At 36.6% G+C, this 26,854-nt stretch overlaps 3 protein-coding genes across 3 annotated transcripts; 2 read left to right on the top strand and 1 right to left on the bottom strand.

Moving 5' to 3' along the window:
- The first annotated feature begins 7,456 nt into the window (after positions 1 to 7,456).
- Positions 7,457 to 8,922, top strand: LOC149085677 (uncharacterized). Its single transcript, XM_089232475.1, has one exon. It carries the CDS (start codon positions 7,509 to 7,511, stop codon positions 8,871 to 8,873), a length of 1,365 nt encoding a protein of 454 aa, XP_089088601.1. The 5' UTR covers positions 7,457 to 7,508; the 3' UTR covers positions 8,874 to 8,922.
- A 9,292-nt stretch (positions 8,923 to 18,214) lies between these two features.
- On the bottom strand, positions 18,215 to 22,313 carry LOC149085676 (uncharacterized). The gene has a single exon (XM_089232473.1). The coding sequence runs from the start codon at positions 21,992 to 21,994 to the stop codon at positions 20,522 to 20,524; it is 1,473 nt and encodes a 490-aa protein (XP_089088599.1). The 5' UTR covers positions 21,995 to 22,313; the 3' UTR covers positions 18,215 to 20,521.
- Positions 22,314 to 23,304: 991 nt separating this feature from the next.
- On the top strand, positions 23,305 to 26,529 carry LOC149085675 (uncharacterized). Its single transcript, XM_089232472.1, has one exon. It carries the CDS (start codon positions 23,601 to 23,603, stop codon positions 25,053 to 25,055), a length of 1,455 nt encoding a protein of 484 aa, XP_089088598.1. The 5' UTR covers positions 23,305 to 23,600; the 3' UTR covers positions 25,056 to 26,529.
- The last annotated feature ends 325 nt before the right edge of the window (positions 26,530 to 26,854 follow it).

The following is a 26,854-nucleotide window of genomic DNA, read 5'->3' as shown; positions in this document are numbered from 1 at the left end:
CTGATTTTCTGATATAATTTTTCATTAATTAATATGAATTGCATTGATCCTGAAAAATATATATATATTTTTTTTTTTTTTTATATATTAGCTTTCATCAATTCCTATATTATTTTCGTTTAACATGAATCTTTACCAATTCTGAAAATATTTCCCTTATAATTCTGGGATTACTTTCTATTAAATAAGACATTTCACGAATTACAAAACAATTTTTTTCCATCAATTCTAAAAGTAGTTCTTCCAATTTTTGTAAAATCATTTCTCTCATCAATCCTAAATTATCGCTATCGCTTTCATTCATTATGAAATTATTTCTCATAAATTCTGAAATTATTTCTTTATTTAGTTCTATAAATATAATTTGGAAATCACTTCTTTTTCACCGATTCTCAATTTTTGAAGACATTTGTTAGACCAATTGTTTTTTTTTTTTTCACATTTTTAAAAATTCTCTACCTTTGGTAAGCCTTTTAGTCAAAAGGTCACTGTGAAAAGCGAGGGCCACATTTGACCAGCAGGCCATGCGTTGAAAAAAGACCCCACAACTTCCTTCCCGGTTCAGGCTGACATCAACTTTCTCAGTTTGAATTTGCCGTGTTCACGGAAATACTGTATATCAGATTATATTGTGCTGTCATCTAACGGAAAAAGTGCGAACCTCTCAGATTTTACAGTTAATCGCTAGATGCCAGTATATGTTCAAGAATACAATTTTAAAGCAATGACCATATTACAAAGATTTTTACAGGGCAAAACTGTTGCACGTCACAGCCACTTAGAGAAAACGCTCGTTTTTTTCCAGTTTTTTCAAAAAAACAATTCAACATTTTCCAATCCGGGAATCATAATGAAAACGAAAATTTTGTATAAACGGAAAACGCAGCGTATTTTACGAATAAATATGGTCACAATACTTTCAATGATGTCTTGCAGTGGTTCCCAACCTGGGCTTAAGGGGGTGATTCATAGCTCCATGCCACGGGGTCCCCATATTTCCCAACACATTGCCGTATTTCCCTGCAAATTTGGTCATTCCGGATTTTTTTTGTGGAAAAAAAAATGTCCCGTTTTTTTCAACAAACCAAACTTTAATTTTTACTAATTAACGAAAACCATCCCACATATTTGTAATGTTAAACATTTTACTTCATAGGGTCCATTCACCCCCTCGCCGTCCGACGAACCGGTATCCACTGATAGTACCAAGAAACCAAAATGAACCTGAAAATTCAAATAACAAAAACAAGAAAAAGTTGGCGAAAGGCAGCCACGGATTCAGAGAGGAGGGGGGAACGCCCCTCTCAATACTATAGGGAAAATTGGTGTGCAGTATCATACGTTGCCTCTTGTTCCCATGACCAGGAGAGGATCCAGGGGGGAAGGGTGACGATCACGAACAATATGGGGGAGGAATTCACCTGCTCCCATAAAATACAGCATAATCTAATGGACCTACACAATAAGTTGCTTCTCTAACACATCAACATGGATCCGTCTGTCGTTCAGCTTCATTGCATTTGCAGCTGAACATGTTGCCATTTGCTCCATTTGAAGCCACAGACAGTGGCGGATCATGATTTTGGGAGGCCCCAGGCGCAACCTGATCTGGAGGCCCCCTTATCAGGGACGGATTAAAGGTAGGGGCTGTCCCCCCCCCCCCCCCCCGAGATCAGAAAAATTAAATGGAAAGAAAAATGTTTTCTACGTTTTTGACTGAATAACAAACCAAGAAAATAAATTTGCTTAAAAAAAGGGGAAAATTCAGAATTTTTTCCAAAAGAAATCAGAACCGTTCTGAAAAATTGAACACATGGTCACAACCACCGCCCCCACCCACAAATTTGCGTTTATCCACCACTGCACCCTTTTGGCCCTAATAAGAACGAGATGGTTCACTAAAATGAACAATATTATGAAAAATCATAACTTTTTTTTTATTTTTGCATCACCAAAACCATAAACACAAAAATAAGATAAGGAAATATAATGATATTCTCTGGTACTAGATGAAAAATAATCACACTCCCATTAAAAAAAAAAAAATCACAGTAAAATTCTGCATCATATTTTTAGTAATCTAAGATGTCCGTCCTGGTGCCTTCCTTCAGCCACACGGCAAAAATGGAGATCCGTCATAGTTTTAATAATTTAATATTACTGATTAATAAAGATTTGATAATATCTCAAATATAATATATTTGATTTGATATAAAGATACTGATAATATTTAATAGAAAAACATTTCTTCAATAGAGGGAATAGAGGGAAGAAATTATATCGGAGTAAATATAAGAATTATATTTTTAATGGAAGAAATTATTTCAGAATGAATTAAAATTATTGTCAATGAAAGAAATTATTTAAAAAAATTTTTTTAGAAATTATTATTTTTATTTGTTTATTCTATTTTATTTTTACTATTATTATATTGATTATTATTATTTTCTCTTTCAGCCACCTCGTTGGGCACTCTGCCTGTTGTGGCCTTTGCCTTTGCATTATTTGTATTCAGAGTGAATAAAAATCTTCTATATTATGCCCCCCCCCCCCGTTTCGTTTAATAACGAAAAATGCCACTGTATAACATTGTGGCCCGCGTACTTTATAAAATGTTTCAATATGGCCTGCTATGCCTCAAAGGTTGAAGACCCCTGCAGTAGACTCTCGCTAATCCGGTACGTATTACACCACGGTGTGCCAGATTTTACCAAAATTGCTGGATTAACTTTGAAGAAACCCATTGAAATAATATATGAAATTTCGTGCAAAGACATAGTCAGGACTTGATCAGCAATTAAGAAATATTAGAACGTGTTAAGGGGGTTAGGGCATCAGGAGAAAAGTGACACCACACCACCTAAATATCCTGGACTACTGGACGTGCTGGATTAGAGCACGACCGAATTCTCGAGAGACTACTGTAGTTGAATTGAAATGCTCAAATAAAAATTTATCAGATAATTTATATATTTTTAGTTTTGCTTACCGTTATTTTTGGAGATTCTGCAATCTAAATCCTAAAGGAAATCTTGAGGATCGGCATGAAAATTTTTTTCATTACAATAACACACATTACAATTACATTAACAATAAACACTTTTCGGTCTGACACAAAGATGTTGTCTACCCAAGCCTCCTTGACCAATCCAAAAATGTAGCTCTTTTTTTTAGAAAGAAGGAAAAGAAACCCCCTTGATTTTTTTCAGCCGGGGAGGGAGTGTTAAAAGAGAAACAGAAAAATCACGTGATTCAGAATGCATGTCATTCAGCATTCATTTCAAACCCCACTTTTCTTTTGTCATATGGTCGTATGGTTCCAGTCATAGATTGCAAATGTATATGTTGTTTGAACCAGCTTATAGTATTTCATTCAAACAAGTGGGAGACAAAATCACAATAAGAGCTCTACTACATTCATTTTAATTAGTACGACTGTCTCTTCCTGTCGATGTCGCCGCTTGCCGATAGCCATCTTGCCATCCATTATACTGTATACAAAAGCTTACACCAAAGCTGTCGTATTATCGGCGCCCATGAAAGCATTTAATACTGTGGAATGAGACATCTGTTTATGCCTTCACTACAATTTTCATTTCGGACAGACATTAGGACCTGCTGTTCTCATCCCTCCTCCTGCTTGTGCCCTTAGGGAAATACTGTTTGAAAATGACCCTCCCTGAATGATCGCTTTACAATGTCTCTTCTTTCTTTGTCGGGGAAGAACTGGCCCTTGAGAGCTGCGTCTTGTAAATTGTTCTTTTCTTTCAGTTCCCGTTTTTCTTCCATAACTCATACGTACAGTATACAAAAAATAACAAAAATAAAAAATAAAAAAAAATTGCGGTTGAAAAAAAAAGGGAGAGCAGATACTGTACTTAGTTCAAGAGATTTGTTGATGCGCATGTAAATTCATATGTAGGATGAAGCACACAACTATTTGGAGGCCCCCCGCTCTGCCGAGGCCTCATGCGCCTGTGCGGTAATCCGCCACTGGCCACAGATAATGCCTCCACTCCACTCGCAGACAAAGAAACTTCAGGCACAGCTGAAGATCCACTCCATTTCAGCTGAAAATATCTGCTCCGGCTCATTCTCTCTCAAATCTGAAGATGCTTGTATCCGCTCCATGCGCAACTGAAAACATCTGTTTTCACTGTGGAGCAGATCCAGGAGAGTGGGGATGGTCAACAGGAAAGATTGCTGCTCCCAAGAGTCGAGTTAATATGGGAAAATTTGTCCCATAAAATATGAGACCATCCAACAAACATGCATAATTTGTCCCTCCCGACACATCATCCTGGATCAGTGCCTGCTTCTCACTAAACAAACATCTATTCTATATGTGCAGGGAAAAAGGAATCCCAAATGATTACTCCACTCTGTACACTGGTCTGTTAGCAGGAAAATCCCCCCCTTCCCAACTGGCAATGAAGAAAAAAACGCACCAAGTCTTATGTAGGATACTTTTGGCCGAAGAAAAAAGAAAAGGTTACAGTCTAAAGCACAAACAGGAATGAAAGTGACTACCCTCTAGTGAGAAAAATTGATGGTAGATGGCAGTACTACAGACACAAACTTCACGTTACATTCACAATAGGTATAAGCACATTCCAACAATGTACCAATTCATTAGAAGTTAAGCAGAGGAATATGGAAGAGGGGTGGGTTGTGAGGATGTTTACATGTTCGTGACATGCCCCATGAGAAGCACATGTGTGGTCAGTGCCATCTTAACGCATGGGCCCAACCGAGTACGGCCCGAGGGCCTCACAAAGATGAAAAGTGGTTGAAATTTTTGATAATTTTCCAGGTAGAACCTCAAAAATATCATTTGGCCTGGGGGGGGGAGCCCCATGATGCTCTCAAGACGGCCCTGTGTGTGGTTTAATACGTGATCATAAAAAAGTGATCTAAATCATGTGAATGGCTGTCTCGACAACCAACCAGTACAACTTTAAAATTTTAGCAATTAAATATTAAATATTCAGTATTATCCAGACTTTGTGGTAAGAGTATCATATAACACATAAATGTACATTGGTTGCAGGTGGACTAGAGGGGGAGCTGAATTTACCATTTTACTGCTGCTCCTACATTGCACAAGGGCGCCAAAGGAACCACGATTCACTGTAATTTCAACTTCAAAGTTTCATGTAGAAGGTACTTATCTATTCCCATATTAGAGATGGTTCCCCGAAGTTGCAAGCTAATCTACCGAATCCCACAGCTGCTTAACTACATACTATCTCTTGTCATACTAACAAAGAATGCTTTCGCTCATTCAACAATTCATTGAAATTCACGCCATAGATATAACACATTTTCAAAATTAATCACACATCTTCCAACGCAACTTTTTTTAACACATAAATTATTTAATTGCACGTTCACAGTTTCTCGCATGCATGTTTCAGCAAGTGAGTGGCAGCCTGTTTCGAATCGGAAAAGCTCTTGTCACAAATCTTGCAGATAACATTTCCATCTTCGATATTAGCGAGATGCTTTTTTAAATGGATTATTTCACCCGAATGTTTTTTCATGTGAGCAATGAACGAACTCTTGCTGGAGTAGCATCTTTCACAGATGTTGCAAGTTAGAATTCCACCATTCGAGTGCATGTTCAAATGTCCCTGCAACTTGGCGGAAGAAGCAAATAATTTACTGCATTCCACGCACTCATGGCGACCCTCGATATGAGTCTTTGCATGGGCCACTTTATGTGGCAAGGTGGGAAAGCTCTTGCCGCAGTCTTCGCACTTGTAGTTCTTAACATCCTTGTGAAGCTGTTTGTGCTGTTTGAGACACTCGAAATTGGCAAATGATTTCTCGCAAACGTCACATATATACGGCCGCTGACCCGCATGAGTCCTCAAATGATCTATTAGACGTCTTTTCACAAGGAATGTTTTCGTGCAAATATGGCACTCGTACCGTTTGTCTCCAGTATGTGAAACACTGTGTTTTAGAAGCCTGTACTTATCCGAGAAGCTCTCTTCACATATGTTGCATGCAAAAAGTTTTCCTCTTGAATGCATTCTAGCTATGTGTGTCTTCAATGTACTCTTATGCGAGAAGCGCTTTCTACATGCGTCACATTTAAACGGTTTGTCACCGTCGTGAACAACTCTTTTGTGGTCAGTGACACTGGCGAAGGAGGACAGAACTTTCCCGCAGATTTCGCAGGAATACGAACCAGCCGAATACTGCTTCTCACCGGCATGCGCCCTCTTGTGTCGGTTTAGGCGACTCTTCACCGAGTACACTTTCCCACACAAGTCGCATTCGTGGCTTCCTCTGTGAGATCCTTGGTGCTCCTTCAACTCGTTCCTCGAATGGAACTCTTGAGGACATTCGTCGCACTTGAAAACGAACAGTTCTGAAGGGTGCTGCTTCTCGTGCTTCAGCAGAGAATCCAGACGACAGAATCCGGCGACGCACACTTGGCACACGTACGGTTTTTCCTTGGTGTGGAGGGAACGGACGTGCGACACCAAGTTGTCCTTCCTCGCGAAGACCCTCTCGCAATATTCGCACTTCAATTCGTCCGTCAATAAATCGAAACTGTCGTCTTTGGGACTTCCTTCCATCTCAGAAAATCGATAGAGAAAAAACACGTCTATTTCATGTCTCACCGAAAATAAGCGAAAAAAGTAAACATATGTGAATGCATTTGCAAGACGGTCTTGACCGATAAATTATTCAAGAATTTCTTGTGCTGACCATATTTTCTCGAAAAAATATTGAAACGAAGGAATGTTGCGAATAGAAACTAAAATGATTTAGTATGAACAATTCCGTTGATGAATTGTCTTTAGAAACAAAATCAAATTCGTAAACCGAGATCTGTGGCTCCATTTTTTTAAAAATATTTCGGTGGATGTGCAATCAAGATGATCATATATCCTTGTAATACGGGACATTGTCGATCACTGTCTTAGAGGAGAAATATAGTTATTTATATTATTTCTTCTCGATGATCACTGTCAAATGTGAGCAAAGTCACCAAATTTTGTCATAATCACAAAAAAAACTTGCCAATGGTAGCAAATGGTACACTGACTGCAAAACGCAGTGGATTAAAATGAATCCCACGAAATAAAATGTTTACAAATATGGGAAATAATTATTCTTTTTTTTTTCTTTTTTTTTTGAAAGAAACTTTTTGTGACATGAAAAATAATTCCAAAGCTTGATTTCAATGAACAAAAATATCCAAGTCAAATTCAAGCTTTGTTTAAAAATACTTTGTTTAAAATACTTTTTTTTCGAAAAAAACAGTCGGATCAGCAAAAATTAATGAAAAAATACAGGGATTTCTCTTTAAATATTGGTTATAGGATCATTCTGTCAAATTCTTTCTTCAACATTTTCAAGTCCTGAGTTTGTTTGATGAAATATGGCCATAGCAATGCAGAAAATATCTTATTTTTCTACTAATGGCAACAGTAGTTTGTTTATTGACAAAATTTGGGATTGTTGTTATTTTGGGAGCTGGCATTTTGAACATGGAAGTTTTGTTTGAAGCAGATGTTTGCGAGGAAAGTTCGCCACCGACATGCCAGTTTTGCGATCAGATCTTCACCACGAAGGACACCCTTCAGAGGCACATCCGCTGCAAGCACACGCTCGAGAAACGTTACGCGTGTCAGGTGTGCTGCAAGGGCTTCTGCCGTCAAGACGCTCTTCTGAAACACGAGAAGGAACATCCGGCCGAGATGTTCGTGTTCAGGTGCGAGGAGTGTCCCGCCGAATACAACACTCGAGCCGAGCTGAAGGTGCACAAGCAGGTGCATGAAGGAGCCCACGAGTGCAAGCTGTGCGGTAAGGTGTACGAAAAGAAGAGTCGCCTCAATCGGCATATGAGAGCCCACGCAGGAGAGAAGGAGAGCCGGGCCGGGACGTTCCCTTGCGACGTGTGCGGCAAAGTCCTGACGTCCCGGCCTTCTCTCCACAACCATAGGCGGATGGTCCACGATGGAGATAAGCCGTACCAATGTGACAACTGTGAGAAACGCTTCGCTCTCCGCAGCACCTTGAGGATACATGAGAGGAGAATGCACTCAAAGGGACAAGTACATGAGTGTCCAGTGTGTGAGATGACATTCAGCGAGAAGTATGACTTAACGAGGCACAACCTCACCCACATCGGCGACAGGTGCTACGAGTGTCACATCTGTACCAGGACGTTCAGCAGGAGGGGTCGCTTACGTGATCACATAAGAACTCATACGGGTGAGACGCCTTTTAAATGTGATGTCTGTGACAAGACGTTCAGGTCATCAGAGCTATTGGCCGCTCACAACGCTTATCATGCTAAAACTAAGCAGTATCAGTGCAAGTCCTGTCACGAAAGCTTCAATTCTCTGTCCCGTTACAATGCTCACATCCGTACCCACGAGAAAGGGAACACCAAGGACGGTAACAAGAAGCATACCATGTGTAGGTATATGTGCAACATTTGCGAGAAAGTTCTTACCAGTGCTCAAAAGTTGGAAAAGCATATGGTTTTGCATTTCAATGGTAAATCAATTAAATGTGAGTATTGTCTAAAGTATTACGCGGGTAAATACTCGTTTAGAAAACATGTATGTAACAGGCCAGAGAACGATGCAAATACTGATTCAGGCAGTTGTAGTTGTGATCAGTGCCAGAAAAGTTTGACTAACACGTGTGGAATTCACGACCAATCTAGTTTAAATGATGAAATTTACAAATGTGAGAATTGTTCAAAAATATGTCATGGGAGGATAAATCTGTTAGCACATATGATTGAACATGAAAGACCATCCAAGAGCGAAGATTCTTCTCCCGAGTTGTACATTAGTGAAGAAAATTCTGGATCTAGCGATAACTCTCAAGAGACTAAATGATTACGTGATTTATAGCCAATAATACTTTTAAATAAACGCTTCATAAGCATATGTGTTGTAATGTTAAATCTTGTGTCCAATCCAAGTGTTTATTTTAATGAACTAAATTAAAAGCACCCTGTGGGGTGACTGCCAACAGCTGGCTCTTGACAAAGTGAATCTACTCTGTATTAAATTGATTTTCTTATCATTGTCTAAGCCATCATTTTCCATAGCAGACCTGATTAACCCTATTTTTAGTGACGATAGTAATTAGCAATGTCCTCATCACACTGCTTTTACGTACACACCTATTGCTCTTAAAGTTTATTATGGATATTTTTATATATGTCAATTCTTTCTGCTAACTCGTTGTCTCTGTATTTTGAGCTGAATGCATATTTTGTGTTCCGTTCACAGTGATGAAACTTTTTCGAAGTGTAAGCCAACTTACAATGACACCTGAAAATTACAACTAACTAGGTTACGTAGACCCCAATAATTCCAAATTGTAAAAATGTGTCATATGGGATGGTTGGGTTCATATTGCATCACTGACACAATGATTTTTAGTGTCGAAGGCAGAGATACAGTCATCTCTAAATTTCCATATTGCAGGTTGGTGGTATTCCACATTTTTGAATCAGACTTACTTTCTCAAACCAGAATACCAATAGTCCCTTCCAAGAAGGTAGTAATCAAATAATAAGAATACATATATTGCGAATCTGGTTCCGTGTAATCTCACGGACATACAGGAACACCAGGTAATGATGCGTATGTGCATTCATTCACATTTGCGGGTAGTGAAGTCTACCGGATCCATGCAAAGCTAGTCCATTTTATCTTGGTACCATTACAGGTTCACCTCATGATAGTCAATACTATTTACACAAGTGGGTTTTGACACGTTTTCCATCCCAATCAATAGAACTCCTCTCAAAGTTTGCCAGTGCGTGAATCAGTTCTCTAAACATCTATTCTACCTGTGCTGCACCGACGATTGCCAAATTAGGAGTAAGGGATGATAAAAATAATTGTAGAAAATTTTTTTTGTCTGTAGAATTCAAACTGTAATTGGACTAATTTGCAAAAAAAAACCTAATTTTTGATTTATTGCATCTACTAGCTGGGAATCAGAGAAAAAAAATTGGTATGTATCAGTTTATGAAGAAGTGGAGCCCAAGGTCCCCCAAAACAGAATGTTTGTGCCATACGTCGCTGAACAATCAGGAAGAGTTTTACAAAAAAGTATAGAAAACACTTTTTCGAAATTTTTACCGCAGAACATTTCCAGTCAGCTGGAATTGTTCATCGATTGATTCATTGAACATTGAAGGACTGGACACACCACACTTCACATCTCTTAGGAAGATATCAAAGTGTTCCCAAAGGATCGATGTGCTTTAAAACATTAATTACGCACTTATACACATAAATATAGATTTAGGGCAGTCGGGCCCAATAGCTGTAGCAGAGCCATAGCATACCTTCTCCGGGCCCCTTGAGGAAAACATTATGCAAAATAAGTGTGCATTCATTGTGAGGCCCCATTTGGCTTGGGGGACCTGGTTGTCTCAGCCTAGTTACTGCCCTGAGCTGTAGATTCATTGCAGAACTATGCATAATGTTCTGCATTGAGGCCCAGGGTTAAGTTTTAATGACTGAATTGCCTGTTTCTCACTTTATTATTTCACCATGTTTCTTATAGCGGACACAAATCAGCAAGTTTTCTGGGTCATTTTACTGGTGCAACTAATGCAGTGGAGTGTTGTCTCACAATGCTGCTTGCTGACCATTACGTTACAATCCTCGAACAGTGAGAAGTGATTCAATCCTATGCAAAAATTCTTCAAATTTTTTTCTTTTTATATGTGCAGATGTTTTTGACATCCAAATAACTATAAGATAAGTTATATAGGTGCTTCATGTGTGTTAACTTGCAGTCAAATTTATTAGTTTGTAGTTTAACTATTGTGATATGATTAAAATGAACAAGGTTGACACACTAACTTGGCTATTTTTTCCTAATGTAAGAATTTGAACAATATACCTACTTCAAGTACTTAATTGACCATCATTTAATGTCTGAAAGTAATTCTTTTAAAATTTTGTTGTAACAACAAATTGCCGTAATAACAGACTTTTCATTATAATAAGCAATAGCCATGGTCCCTACAAGGGTGGGACTGACAGGGCCCGGGACAATTATCTTTTTTTTTGTCGTGATATAAATTCAATATAGAAAGGCTCAGGAAAGTCTGGTTGGGAGCCAGATCTAGTATTAGGGGGTGGGCGTGGCATTAGTTCTCTTCAACGCTGTTTTTAACAATCACTTGCGAATCATTTATAATATCAAGATTATTTTTTAAACCAGTTATTTATATCAGATTTTAACTGTATTTATATTATCCAAACTTTCCTAGAAAAAAAAGTTTTAGTAAATTCACACAAATTACTGCAATTCTGATTTTTTTTTTTTTTTGCACCATGGTCATTTTTTGCACATACAAGGGCTAATTAGACCGCAACCTATAATTTATTGCTAATTCCGAATGGCAGCCTTTTTTTTCATACGACCAAGAGGTTGTTGTGCTAACCCCTCGATGTGGAACTCCCTGGCAGTAGCAATGTTTTTTGCAATTCTTTCTTTTCACACAGGGTGTTCTGTAAGTGCTAATACAGCCTTTAGCTCATCAACCGTTCATCATAGAGGTATAATTCCAATTTTAAAAATGCTCAAAAGGTGTTCAAAAATAACCCGTTGAAGAATGAAAATAATGTCACAAAATAAAGAATCCAAATGTTTATATGGTCATCCGCCCCTCCGTCATCCAATTAGAAATTTGTTGCCCTGTATCTCCTGAGGCCAACAAAAAAATCCAATGTTTCTCAGTTATATTTGCTGAAATATTTGAATTCAAAAATCGGAGAAAATTTGAGAAAGAGCAGCATATACTCCTTCTCTCGTTTATACTGTCTCTTTCCCAACTTTTCTCTTATTTTTTGGAATTCAAATATCTCGGAGCAAACATTGCACTGAGAAACAATGATATTTTATTTTACTATTTTTTGTTAGGCAACAACTTTATAATTGAAAATCAGAAAATGGGAGACCATTATAAAAATTTAGATTTTATTATTTTCATAACGCTTTGTATTTTCACACTCAAAACTGGTAGAGTAATTTTTGAACATATTTTAAGCATTTTTAAATTAGAACCACCTTTTTTAAGACAAATGGTGGATGGAAAAGATAAAAGGCTGCATTAGGACTTATAGGATGCCCTGCATATAATGTCTGACCTGATTTAGCAGTATTTGCTAGGGCTGATACCGGCAATCGAACTGATGTGAAAGCTGGACAATGTAAAAACATGGATGACTGATTAGAAATTTTATATTCATTATTGACAAATCATTGGATTTAGATTAGTCACAAACATTCGATTACTAGATTCTTTACGAGATGGGCTATATACCATCATCTTATAATCTTGTTTATAATTTTGATTGCCCATTTACGTTTGTTGTTTCGATTTTAATCATCTGTTATATGATTTCAGACTGATGATTATTTTTATATATTTTTTTTATTTTTTGTTGCTTTTATCTGTGAGGTGACAATGTTTTGTTTATAATAAAACTTTCCGGATACACCCATCCTTTGGGAACGCTTCAATATCACAGATTGGAAGCGGGGTGTGTCCTGTTTTCAAAGGTCAAAGTATTTGCTAAGGCTAGTGGCTTGGAGGATATGAAACACTGTGAATATAGCTTAAATGCATTAGAGAAAAATGTCCTCCCTACTTGTTAATACAAGACATGCATAAAACTGGCTATACGAACATGGTATAATCTATTTGTAAAGCACATAAAAACCCCTTTTGCTCATCAAAACACTGTGATATGGAAAGAGTATCAGATTTAAGAGAAGAGAATAATAAATGGGTTAACTATATACCTTATTCAAGACAAGATTGTGTATCAAATATTAAATGTGTGAACTGTTGAATGTGATGGCACAAAGAAAAAAAGATTTTTAAATATAGTCATGCTCGTTGCGGCAATTGTTGAGCAAGAATTCTAGCCAAAGTAATTAAAGCTGTTCTGCCATAGCAAAAATAATAAGAGGTTTAATTTCTCTGGGGTTCAAATCATTCCCAGGGCCAGACTGACTTGATCCGGCCTTCGGCAAAGCATGTATTACCCCGACCACGAAGTTTTGTACGCCAGTAAATGCATGGTTTGTGAAGGGATCACAAAATAATATGCACACTTTTAAATATGTGACAAAATTTGTGAAATAGATATTTTTTTTTCACTCATATCAGTGAAATCAAAGATGAAAGTTTGTCTTTACGAGGCAATTACTTTATTCTTTTTGATAAGGAGAACCATTTAATATGAGTGATGTGTTAGAAAAATTGTCAATGCTATTTCAACATTTCAAAAGAAATGCCTCTTCCAAACTTTTAGCTTCATTTAACATATGTAGTATTGTGTCAGTAACCTGAACCAAGATGAAAAGCATAGTAGTTCATCTCAAGTGCCTGAACAGATCCACAAAATTTCTACAAATATGCAGAATCTTGATATCGATTTGAGGATTTATGGTTTATTACACATGAAAACATTGTTAATGTTTTATCAACCGTTACGGACAGCAAGATTTCAACCCTACAGTATATATTGTTGCCAACTGGCAACATCTACTTTTTAATATATTTCTTTTTTGCTGCCTATTGGCAACTCGTGTTTCAGACATTCATTATTCCCAGTTTTTCATTTTCCTTTGAAAATCATTCGTAGATGGCAGTACCTCAATTGAAAAAAGAAAATCATGCACTTCTACAGTTGAAATGTGTTTTGTTTGCATTTCTTTTTTTTACATTGAAGTTTACAACCGGAGTTTTTTTTTTCTTTCTACAATCTGAATCACGAAGAAGGTAGTTATATACTTGGGAAGTAATATTACTTCAGTACATTTATTTTAAATGGGTTATTCTCATGAAATACAAGACAAAAATAAAAAGAAAAGTCAACCAAAAATCCAAAAAATTCTTAAGGACACTTCTTTGCCCGCTAATAAATGAAATATAGTCAGTAATGAAGTTCGTTAGAAATTCATGATGAAAAAAATTAATTTAATTTTAACCATGTGAAGAGATAGGAAAATCCAACAAAGTTTGTTTCAGCACTAAACTTGATATTTATGCTTGATGCTTGCAACATGTTCCATATATATTTTGGTATTTTATTTTCAACTTGGACAAGTGCTGATACTCTAATTTGCCTTTGTTTTGAAAATGCAACTCGTGAACAAAGTCTTTAGAGGAATCATTACTGCTGCTTCATCTTTCAATCAAGAAATTTGTATTTTAACTTCCCCTCCATCCTTAACTTATCAAACCTTTCTTCTGGTTACCTAATGCCATGAGAAAGACATTTTTACATGTTTCGCAACACTGATTAAAAACTAAGCATGTTGAAAGTATGTGCTTTTCAGAAATAACAGATGTCTTTGAACTGAAACACATAGTAAAGTAAAAATAATTTTCAATTATATATTTCTCACAAAAAAATAGCCAGGAGAAAAACATTTAATAAACACTCTCCTCTTTTTTATTGAATAAACCTAATTTATTTGTGAATTAATTTAGAAATTCTAATTCATTTAAAAGGAGGTTCAAGTGATGGCTACATCCTTCTTAATCTTCTCAACACAAAATTTGATAGGTGGCAACTGGCGTTGTAGGACTTGAACCAATGTTTTCCAAATGTCATGAATAAAAAAAAAATAGCTTGGAAATTTTCATTTGGCTATAAACTATTGACAAAAAATATTTAAAATTCATTATAAAAAAGATGAAATATGAAAGTATTCTGTCCCTAAAATATATATATTATTGAAAAAAAACACATTTTTGTTTTAAGATAGAAAATTATCATTTTAAGATACGAAAATGTGCTGGGGATAGCGAAGAGAAGTACATTTCTTTAACAAATGAAAATTTGTTCAAGCAAATAAAAAGAAATCTATTGAAAAAATCAAAGACAGAGTGGAGACGTTTTAGAAACTGGAATATGAATAAAAAGTGATTAAAAAAAAGTTTGTGTTAAACATGTTTAATGAATAAAAGCAGTACAATCTTAAATAGATTTTTTTTAAATATTTTTCCAGGCTTTCTATAAATATGCTTCATTAACTATGGAAAAAATTATCAGCTGGGGGGAAAAAACATTGTCGGGTTAAGTTATAGAATCATACAAAACATATTGTTCTCATTTAGTTAATTGTATTTAGTGTATCTGTATCTTTACTCTCTATGGTGTTTTCTTAACTCTAAGACAATGGTTCTCAAGTTTGGTGACAAAAGCCCTTTTCCCCAATTCAAAATTCATCAGTGGCTCCCCATAAGTAGATATTTATAAAAGAATCACTTCAAGGCATAAATAGGCACACAAATGAATATCTCCAGCTTGCCCTGACAGACTGGCTATGCCCCCTAACAGCTACCACACACACTTTGAGAAACACTGCTCTGAATTTTATTCTTGGCTGATTTTTCATACTGTGAAAAACTGCCACAAACATGTGTGAAATCTTTTAACCTTTTATACATTATTTCTGACATATTCTACTTTTGACAAAGAAAATTATAAAATATAAGGATAATAATAAATAGTTACCATGTAAATTATTTGGTAGATCATTTTAGTTCTAATTAAAGACAAAAAAAATGAAAAGAATGTTTTTGAAACAATTAGTTAATTTAAAACAAATTTTTTAACCTGGTATTTTGAAGTACCATCAGGATATAAAGATTTAATGATTGATACAAAGGAACAACTTGAGCCAAGTTTGTGGATGCATTTTGCAGTTATATATTATATAACTGCAAAATGCATCCACAAACTTATAATATGCATGGATGCATATTATAAGCACTTTTTGCCAGATTTTTTCCTCTGTTCCCAACACATGTTGCAGAAATACGGCATTACCACTGAGGTTAAAGATAATTAGACTATGCCCTTAAAGTTGTTATACATTGCTTAGACACATCAGCCAGTCAAACAGAAGCATTCAAATTCATGGAGAAACATAAAAAAAATGCCACCTTATTTGTAGAAATCTATATTTGATAGAATTTCTTAAAATGTGCATTTTGATTCAACAACATGTTGTAATCTAGAAATGTATAAAAATGACGGAAAATATATAATATAGTAAATTTGGGGTCTCCCTGAAATAAGTTGCCCTGAGCAAATGCTCATGTTGCCATGCAGATCAGGCCCTAATTGTTCTATAATGTTTCGATTATTAAGCATATTCACATAGATGGAATGAGTTGAATTGTTTTAGTAGACTGAGAATTTATTCATTTCTTGTGATCGGATGTGTAAAATTAGAATAAGCAGAGCGAAAAAGCAAAGAAGGAAGTACTGCAAAACATGGTTTTTTCCCTTCAAAAGCACAGCATATTTCTTCAATCTCTGAATATAATAGTATTCAAGGCTTAACAAATCTGTAAAAAATCTAGGTGCCAAGCATTTTTTATCAACAAAATCAGTCTGGAATATAGTAGGCATATATATTCATACTTAAGGGACGGACCCCTTTTCATGTTAGCAGTTATTATTACATCAGAAAATTAGGTGCCAACCAGCATAGGCCTATGCCTATTTAAATCATGACTAAAATTGCTTGTTTTTGTTTTTTAATCACTGTTATTTAAATCAAACTTGGAAAATTTCATTTTTTCTTTAACTTCAATGATAATGAAGTAAAAGTAACCAATTATGTTATGCATGTTATTGAAATGTGGTATAAAAAGCTGTTGATTAAAAGAAATATGGAGGAGCTGGTAAATACAGACTTGAACCTAACCCCTAGATACAGTGTAGAAAAAAATTCTGTTCTTCTACTTCTAAATTTTGTGCATGTAAAAAAATTTCAAAAAAAAAATAGAAGTTATACTTAGATACAAGTGCACTAAGTATTTGCAATGCATTACAATGGGGAACTGGGGTTCCTGTGTAAAAAAAACAGAGAAATTACTTTGGGCATAAAATTCAAGGCTTTATACAAAAACTGCTGATTTAAAATAATAGAATGTTATACCAACATCAATGCCATTTTAATACAAAAAGTGGAAAAGTCCGGAGTTTGCTCATTTATTTAAACAAAACATCAAATCTGTGATGGAATAGAAATGTGTAAATCATTAAGCAATAAATCATGCAAGTAGGAAACACATTATAATAAATGCATGCAAGTAACAATCTTGTCAATAGAATGTTTTTAGTTCATGCTGAATGACCCTCTGGTTGTACATCGAGTGAATTCAGAAAGGCTCCATATGTGATAAGTCACCACCAAATGTTTACTTTAAAGAAGAGGTTGCTCGTGAATTAACTGCCACAGGCACATTTGTGTCTTTACAGCACATGAGCGAACAAAAGTTGGCACTGGGGAACGGACCATGTAAGATTTCGTTGGCAATTAAACAGTTAAAGGTGAATTAAATTTGAGAGATTGAGTTGAAAAAATATGCATTCTTAATAATTAACAAGATTTGTTTTAATTAATAAGCAGTCAGTAAATTTTAATTTAAAAAACTGATTTAAATTAAAAAATGATTTTTTCATATCCTGGTACCAATGTCAATTTTTTAATCGCCACGACAACTTGATGCCAGGATTTGTCAAGCCTTGAGAGTATCTGCATTTGTTGGTATTGGGTTAAGTTATATCAAATTTCTACAGTGAAAAAACAATATTTTTTGCTGATTCGCTTATTTATTCAGCACTTGATATAAATTGGTCTTCTAAATTTATATTTTGCTATATTCATTAAACCTCATTTTTCCCAGTATGCCGACAATCCAACATTGAAAAAGCTGGTGTCACTAGAGTTATACAACACACATTTAGACTTTTTGGAGTAAAAGAGCCAGTTTTTTCACCTAAAAAAAGCAGATATAGGCTTGTCCAGGAGGAAGGGGGAAATCACAGACAGTGTATATAGTGTACGGGCTCACAACAAATGCCACCTTGTAGGCCTATCCACAGATTATTCTTTTGGGATGTGATTCTTGGATTATGAGCAAAAGATGCTGATTCGTAGATGCAAAAAACAAATTATTTTCAGATTCTTAAATGTTTTGCTCACATGCATCTATCGATAACATTACATAATGTCATATACAACTGCAAAAGAAAAGTTATTCCTCATAAATGCATAAAAATGACATTTTTACAAAAAACAAAATTGATTGTAACTATAGCCATAAAATGACAAAAAGTCCATACCTTACAGTAGTTATGTTCACTCTTTTACAAAAAAGCAGGACAAATCATCCACAGAAAAATTTAATAATGGAACTTTCACAGAATAGTGGTAGCGCTCGTGATTCAGCAATATTCTTCAGCGTAATAATTACAATTCGTCTGCTTGCATCCCGTGTCTAAAAATCGCTTGAAATGATTATTTTACAGTGAAGGATGAACAATCAGTTGACGGCATTTCTAACAAAACCATGAATTCTGCATTTCATCTCTTTTGATTAATTAACCATATTACTTTACATTAATTCCTGGAGGACACAAACTTGACCTATTTTGTGAGAATCATACATACGTTCAAACCTTAATACAGTCTGCTTAGTGCCAGAAATTTGAAGTAGACAAATGTTACAACAGCAGCTTCAAGTGTGAATCATTATCAACTTGTTACAGCACCAGGCTTATGTGGAACAGATGCCGGCATCGAATCATGGAGAATGGGAGGCTTTCATGGTCAGAGAATTTACAGAACCATTGAAACTTTCCAGCAGGGATGGCTCCAGGGCTGTATGGCCATGTGGGGCACCACTATCATAGAGGCGCCAAATTTGGGAATTGGAAGAAGGAAATAATAAATAAATAATGTACAGATCTTACAGAATAATTCAAAAAACTTCTGTCAATAAAATTGAAATGGAATAGTATGCAGAGAAAACTATTTTTTTTCAGTATTTTATATAGCCAGAAACAGCCAGATATAAATGGACCAGGCCTTGACTAGTCCCAGCGGTAAGTTTGACTGAAAAATTGAGAGATTGGCACCTAAAATTTCCTTTATATGATTACTAAATGAACAACATTTCGAAATTCACAACCATCATGTCTCTCAAGCAGCCAGGTCTGAGACGCCAGACCAGAAAGGGGGAAAATTTGACCCTTTAACCCAATCAACTTGTATGGCATGACGTTCACATGCCCTCTGTTAGCTAGCGTGGAAGTTACATGAAGACATATAACTCTATACACTGTGTGTGAGGTTCACGTCAACGAAATTAAAGGTCCAGTAAAGAATGGAACGTGAATATCATGTTATACGAGTTGATTAAAATCTGAGTGCAGTGTTTTGACATAGGGTTTTTAAATCAGAGTTGATTAGATTAACCTCTCCTTTAACATTACAAGGGGAGGGGGAGCCAAAATGTCAGTTTGCCCCGGCAAGTTACGGACTTGCTCTCAATGCAGAAAGATGTCGCAAAGTCCCGGAAAAGACAAACAATAATTTTTTTTAAATCTTAACAAAGCTTGTCAGGTTAATTTTTTTTTTTTCATTGGATTCACCAAGACCTGAAATAGACCGACTTAGCCTTGCTAGAATTCTAGATCAGGGCTTGACACATCAAAAAGAAATTTAGGCGCTAGCCAAATTTCTTGGGAGCCAAGCATGGCTTTTGCTAAAGAAAAATTTTCTCGAGACTTGATATCCCCTTCTCATGTTGAGAGATGCACAGTCATAAAATCAGAAAATTGTACCGTTCTTTAACTCCAGTTTAGGGATTATATAAAAAAACTTTAGGTGCCAGTACAAATTTTCTAAGCACCTGGCACTTGTCAAGCCCTGTTCTACATGCAGTTATAAATAAAAATGAATGTTTGTCAGTACATAGGAAAGCAAGGGGAATAATAAATGTCCAGGATTAGAGCTTCGAGGACTAAACTGTTACGTTTCACAATATTATATTTTTTACCCGAAGAAACAGGTCCATAATAACACTTGTTTTGACTTTTTCAGGGCATAGTGACCATCTCTCATGTTGGCTGATATGCTGCTATAAATTCTGAACATTTTGTGTCACTCTCAACCTGCATTTTAGTAACCACACAAAGAAAATTTCAGGCAACAATACCAAATGTTTTAGTTGTCATGACGACCTGGTGTCTGCGATTTGGTACCAGGCCTGCACATGGTACACACAATTCTGTGGGACATACAATTTTTCTACACCAGAGGGACACCAAAAAAAAAAAAAAAGAGATATTTGTCTCAGGCCACCCCTGCTTCTCAGGTTATTATCCCCAATAGAGTTTTGAATACATCAAAAAAGTTTCAATAGCTCTTATCGCATACTATTTTATCTTGTTACACACATTGCTTGTATAATCAAAGTATCAGGTCAATTGATTGCGCTTTGAAATGGTGAATTTCATCCTCTTTGAGTTACAAATTAGTTCTATACCATTCACTACAAAATTGCATACATCAATGAAAAATATTACATCCATTTGTAGTTACTTCATGTCCGTAATTAATTCTTTAATAAATATTCTATATAGCTTATGTTATTTATATAAAAATAATTGAATTATCTATAATTCTGTTCTCATACCACTTCTTCGATGTAACATTCGGGGGAATGACATTTTTTGTGTATGAGAAGTTCAGAACTTTTTGTGAATGATTTGTCACATAACATGCATGGAAATTCATTTTTTATAAGATGGCTTCTGACATGAATGTATTTAGAAGAGGAATCAGTGAAAGTTTCCCCACAAATCTCACAAGGCAGAATTTCTGTGTCGTTTTCTGGATGACTTATCATATGAACATCCAGTAAGTTCTTATGGAGAAATATTTGATCGCAAAACTTGCAGGGGAAAGACTTCTCTCCCATGTGTTTCTTCATGTGCGTTTCGTAGGAATACTTGGCTGCGAACAGCTTTGAGCAGAACTGACAAGTATAGGCTTCACCATTGAAATGTAATTGCCTGTGCTTCTCCAATTTATCCGCTTGAGTAAAAGTCCTCTCGCAATTGTCACATTTATGCCGGTCTTCCGAGTGTATTTTCTTGTGAGAATTCATAGCACTACTAGTGGAGAAACATCTGTGACAAATGGGACACTCGTAATTCTTCTCGCCCGTATGCTTGCGAAAATGCACTACTTTATGAGACAATGTATAAAACCCCTGACCACATATCTCACACTTATATCTCTTCTCGCCGCCGTGGCTTAATTTGTGTGTGCTCAACAGGCGCAGTGCCGTGAATGTTTTATCGCACACTTCACATTTGTATGGACGCTCCCCTGTATGGGTACGAATGTGATCCCGCAAACGAGCTTTTTGATTGAACGTTTTTGTGCACAGATGGCATTCGTAGCGTTTATCACCAACGTGCAAGGACCTGTGCCTCACGAGTTCATACTGTTCCATGAATTTCATCTCACATATAGCGCACTCATATATTTTTCCTTTTGTATGCATCTTCTTGTAATGAATATTCAAAGTGCACTTCCTAGAAAACTCTCTCGTGCACATGTTACACTTGAAAGGTCTGTCGCCATCGTGCACCACTCTCTTATGTTCGTTCAGGCTTCCTGACGTGGTGAAATTTTTCCCGCAGATCTCACAGATGAACTGAGTAGACGGCACGACACCCTCGTTCATGTGTATTCGTTTGTGCCGGTTCAGCCGTTTCTTGACAGTGTAGACCTTACCGCAGACCTCACATTCGTGAGCACCGAGGTGTTCCAACTTGTGAGCCTTAAGCTGAGCCCGCGTGTGAAACTCGTCGTGGCATTCATCGCACTCGAACCTGAACAATTCAGGGGGATGTTCTTTCTCGTGTTTCACTAGATAATTCAAACGGGGAAAGCCCTCGCAACATACTTGACACACATAGGGCTTCTCGCGAGTGTGTATGGATCGTATATGAGTCTTGAGAGTGTCTTTCCTCGCGAACAACTTGTCGCACAACTTGCACTGTAGAGGAACATTCTCCTTTAGACAAATGTCCACAGCAAAACCTGAGTATGTGGCGTCCATCTCCTCCATCATGGCATTGGTGAAATACATTTCAAATGTTGACAGTAGAAACCACAATTCGTAGAAAAATAATCACAGCTATTGCGAGGAAGCAACGATCAATCACATAATCGAAATAATCGCTTCAAATCAAAGATAAGGTGTTGTGGAGCTTCCACCCTAATGAAATTTCACCTCGAAATTAAGAGTCCCTTGATCTCGCTTTTCAACACGGAAATTACGAGGATTTTCAGCGATGAAATCGATCTTCCACACGTGAAACGACTCAATGCCCTGCACCATAAAATAAATCACGAAAAACAGCTACAACAACATCCAATCAATTTTATTGTAACATGAGATTATCCATTTTTTCCCCCTTTTTATTTATCTTATCAGTGTTGCCAGAAAATCGATCAAATCTCGAACTGACCATATTTTTTAAAGAAATACGGTGACTTCCGGAAAATACGGGACATTTTAAAAAAAATGACGCCGAAAATTCACAAAACTGCCAATACCTGAAAATGAAGCCTTAATGCAAATTGCAGTAAATTGAAATAAATTCCGCGAGTTAAAACGTTCATCGTGCCAAACTAGAGATCAATATGATAATTTTAGTTGTAGTTATTGTAATATAATTTATAAGTTGAAAATTTTTTTTTTTAATTTTATCAAAGAATAAAATTCAAGTTGGAAGAAACAGAGCATTTTTGTACAAAAAAGTCAAGATGGCTAGAAAATAAAATATACGGGACGTATGGTCACATTGAGAAATATATGTTTTCTCAATGACGTCTAACTTTCAAAAGTTTGAACTATGGCGATTGGTTAAGCATTTCTAAAGGAATATAATTTGGACATTCCCATGAAAAAAAACCCACTGACCTGTATGGGAAAGTCCCTCTATACGCTGTGGTTTTGCCACTGAGCTGAGTTTCAGATCAATGCAGGCTCTTGGAAACCATGGAGGTATTTTGGCGATATCTCAATGTTGGAAACGCAAGAGGACTCATCCGCCATCTTTGTGCAAAATGTCACGTCAGTATTATCCCTTTAACCAATTAATACAAATATGTGCTTTAGCACTTTTGGAAGCTCGCGACAGATTGTGCCCAACTGTAAAAAATATCTTATACTATGAATTTACGTTATCTGTGATTTAAAAATACTAGGTTTGATAGTTTATCGTTTGCGTTCTTGAAAATAGATGGCGGCATAATTCCTTTGTGTTCTGGAGACTAACATTGAAGTTCCCACATTTATTAATAGATGGCAGCAATAAATGCATGTAAAAATGCAATAGCCTCCAGTGAAATATGGAATGTATGGTCACTGCAAAACTTATCCAATCCATTTCAGGCCTTGGTAATCTTCGCATCCGTAACCGTGGTGAAAAGACCAATGCAGTGGAAGTCTTGTTTTTTCCACCTTTATTTTTGAAAAAACAACATCAGAAGAATCGAGTCAAAGCCGCCCGATTTAATCTTTGTTTATCTGATAATTTTGTGGTTTATATTTTGTATTGTTTTCATTTGATTGTATTTGGCAGGGACGGGAGCACCTCAATCGAGGCGGTACGCTGCTGTTTACCGAAGTCCGGCCACTGCCAGAGCACGTTTGTTCACCGATTCATTAGGACATGGGAAAGGAGTAGATGGAGATGAATCAAGTATCCCTCGATAAATTCGTCAAGGAGAGCGCGTGCATGTTCCAGTGCGACTTGTGCGATCGCGTTTTCACCCGCAAGGACAGCCTCGAGAGACACGTGAGGTCGATACACACGTTAGAAAAGCCTTATGTTTGCCAGGTCTGTTGCGCGGGGTTCTGTCGCTTCGACCATCTCCTCACCCACGAGAAAGAGCACCCGCCGGACCTGTTCAAATTCGAATGCGACGAGTGCTACGAGCCTTTCACGAGTAGGGGAGAGCTCAAGTCCCACAAGAATGTGCACCTCGGTGCTCACGTTTGCGAATTATGCGGGAAGGTCTACACCCTGAAGAAGCGTTTGAATAGACACAAGAGGGCTCACGCAGCTGCCGCTGAGAGAGCTTTCACGACCCCGGCTTATACTTGTGAAATCTGTGGCAAGAACTTCACTGCTTCGAACAGCCTCATCGAACACCAGCGAGTAGTTCATAACGGGATAAGACCTTTCAAATGTGAGATATGCGAGAAAGAGTTTGCACGCAAGTCTACATTGCGGGTGCATGTCGAGAAAATGCACTCAAAGGGAAAAGTGTATGAATGTGTTATTTGTGAATTGAAGTTTTCCGAGAAGTATGAATTGATAAAACACAGAGGCATACACGTTGGCGATAAGCGATATGAATGCCACTTATGCTCAAAAACATACAACCACAGAGCACGTTTGCGGGATCACATGAACTCGCACACCGGGGAAAAACCTTTCTCGTGCGAAGAATGTGGTCATTCGTTCACTACATCTCGACATTTGGCGATGCATCAAGCAAGCCATACTGGAAAACGTCCCTATGAATGTAGTTTTTGTGATCAAGGTTTCTATTGTCTTTCTGCTAAAGCTGTCCACGAGAGAAGACATACGGGGGAGAGAAATCATGAATGTCCGGTTTGTCATAACTGTTACACTACAGCAAGCAACTTGAATTCGCACATGAAAGTTCATATAAAGAACCGTTTTAAATGTGATAATTGTGAGAGGTCTTTCTCCGAGATAGACAGACTCGAAAAACATAAGAAGCTACATACCGACATGAACGCTTTTATTTGTGGTGAATGTTCGAAAGTGTTCTCTACAAAGTATTCCCTGCAGATGCACATGAGGAGACACACAGGAGAGAAGCCTTACCAGTGCACAGTGTGTCAGCGAGCGTTCTCAAGGAAAGCGAACCTGGAAACGCACATGAAACTTCATGTGGATAAATTTTCTTTTGTCTGCGAGATTTGTGAAGAAAGCTTCCCCGATGCTGAGTCTAAAGAAAACCATTGCCGCCAACATGAAGTACAGAACTATATGTGTATGGTATGCGAGAGTCAGTTCTCTGACCTGAACAGTGTCATTGAACATCAGAAACAGCATCCCGAAGAAGTGATTGATGTCAAGTCCGAAATTATTGAAGGAAGTGGATAATGTCCTTGGTTTTTCCGCTTGAGTAACTATATAATTAATTCAATGATATATATGTCTATATTCAAATACGTTTGAAGCCATTGATTTTTTCTTCCTTCCTTTATTGTTTTGACTAGAACTTGATAAATTTTAATAATTGGCTTCATTTCGAAATGGTATTTGAGCACTGTTTGAAATCAAAGATTTAAACATCTGCTATAGAAATATATGTTCAATCTTCACAATATGAATCATATAACAATCTTGCATTGTCAGAAAGGCAGAGGATGTTTATACAGCGACGGATGTTTATTCAGTGTACACAAAAAGATTGGGCAAAGAGCGTGACGTCACTGCTAATCTCTTAAGAGACACATGACATTTATTTAATGTATGGCAGATTTTTATTAAGTCACTTCACCGGGTCGCAGTATCTTTCAAAAATAATATATGGATTATTACTATTATTATAACTATCCATGTTATAATTAGCTCAATGCGATTCCTTTTACATTTTGTCACGAGGGGTTGTGCAGGACCAGTGGACGTGCTTCGCTCGCAGCAAGCGCATCATGACCCTTAACCTGTAAATACAGTTGAATCCCATTATACAGGAATCCCAGACTTTTAAAAAGGAATCAACTATAGAAGTAATTAAGAATGGATCAATTGTCATGAAGGCTTACACCGAGACGATCCTCCGGGGATGACTGGATGCTTAATATCAGCTCTGAATACAAGTGAAAACCGAAGAAAATCAAATCAGTAATCATCTAAAGTATCTAAGATGTAAATAAAAGAGAGGGAAACTTGAGTTACAAACAGGATTCGAACTATCAATCGTTGTACTGTCAGGTCAACACTCTGCCAATCAGACAAACACAATGCATGCTAGCCATGTTCCTAATTTAATCTATCAATTCTTGAACATCACGCTTGAGAAATCATGAAATATTTAGGCGCAGCCCAATTTCTTACGAGCCAATCAGGATATTTTACTGGGTATTAAACAAGTCTTAAATAAAGTTTTCTTTTACTTTTTCCCACGTTAAAAAACAGTATAATGCAATCAGAAAATTTTGTGTTGCCCTTGGGCTCTGAGCAACCACGTTTAGAAAATTTTAATCGCCAATATATGCATTTTCAAGTTGCCATGGCCACCTAGTGAATATCACTGATCACTAATGTGCATGCATTCTAGGAATGGACACACAGAAGTGAAGTCACTTCTTGTTCTGAGATACACCGAATAAACATCCTGCTCCGTATACATATCCACAAAGTTTCATAAGTGATTCTTGGTTTATTGTAAGATTCGCCCTGAGAATGCCGCAAAAATCCTTATATTATTTATTTTTATGCAACATCAGCTTTTCAATAAAATAGGATTTAATGAATAATAATCTGATGCTTATTTGTAACACTACGTGATCATTTCGTTTGAAACTGTTGAGAATACTTTTTTTGTCAAATAAATATTCAATATTTCTTGTTATAGATTGAGTTTTATTATGTAATAGGTGAAAAGCTGTAGAGGCACCAGAAGTCTTGAAATAATTGGCGTTTTTTGAAGTTTGTGCACTTGTATTTTGTCATTACATTTACAGGTCAGAAACTGGTCAAATCGCAGGTGCCAGGTCGACTAAAAAATTGGCATTGGTACCTAATTTTTTTTATGTATGATAACTGAATTAAAGTCTGGGGACGGCAGAAAATTATTGGAAATTATGTCAGGGATCCTTCCCCACATTAGCAGATGCGCTAAGTCACAGAAAAGGCAATTTTCCTTTATTTTTGATAGATTTTGTGAGGGAAAAACT

The sequence above is a fragment of the Pholcus phalangioides genome, unplaced genomic scaffold, assembly GCF_987345545.1.
Source record: "Pholcus phalangioides strain wild (caught in Gottingen) unplaced genomic scaffold, Ppha-v1.0 ptg000006l_1, whole genome shotgun sequence".
Classification (NCBI taxonomy): Eukaryota; Metazoa; Arthropoda; class Arachnida; order Araneae; family Pholcidae; genus Pholcus; species Pholcus phalangioides.
This window is presented reverse-complemented; position numbering and strand designations above follow the sequence as displayed.

What these genes read in the sequence shown, in the direction of transcription:
- LOC149085677 (XM_089232475.1), top strand. Translation starts at nt 7,509, where the DNA reads ATGGAAGTTTTGTTTGAAGCAGATGTTTGCGAGGAAAGTTCGCCACCG.
- LOC149085676 (XM_089232473.1), bottom strand. Translation starts at nt 21,994, where the DNA reads ATGTATTTCACCAATGCCATGATGGAGGAGATGGACGCCACATACTCA.
- LOC149085675 (XM_089232472.1), top strand. Translation starts at nt 23,601, where the DNA reads ATGGAGATGAATCAAGTATCCCTCGATAAATTCGTCAAGGAGAGCGCG.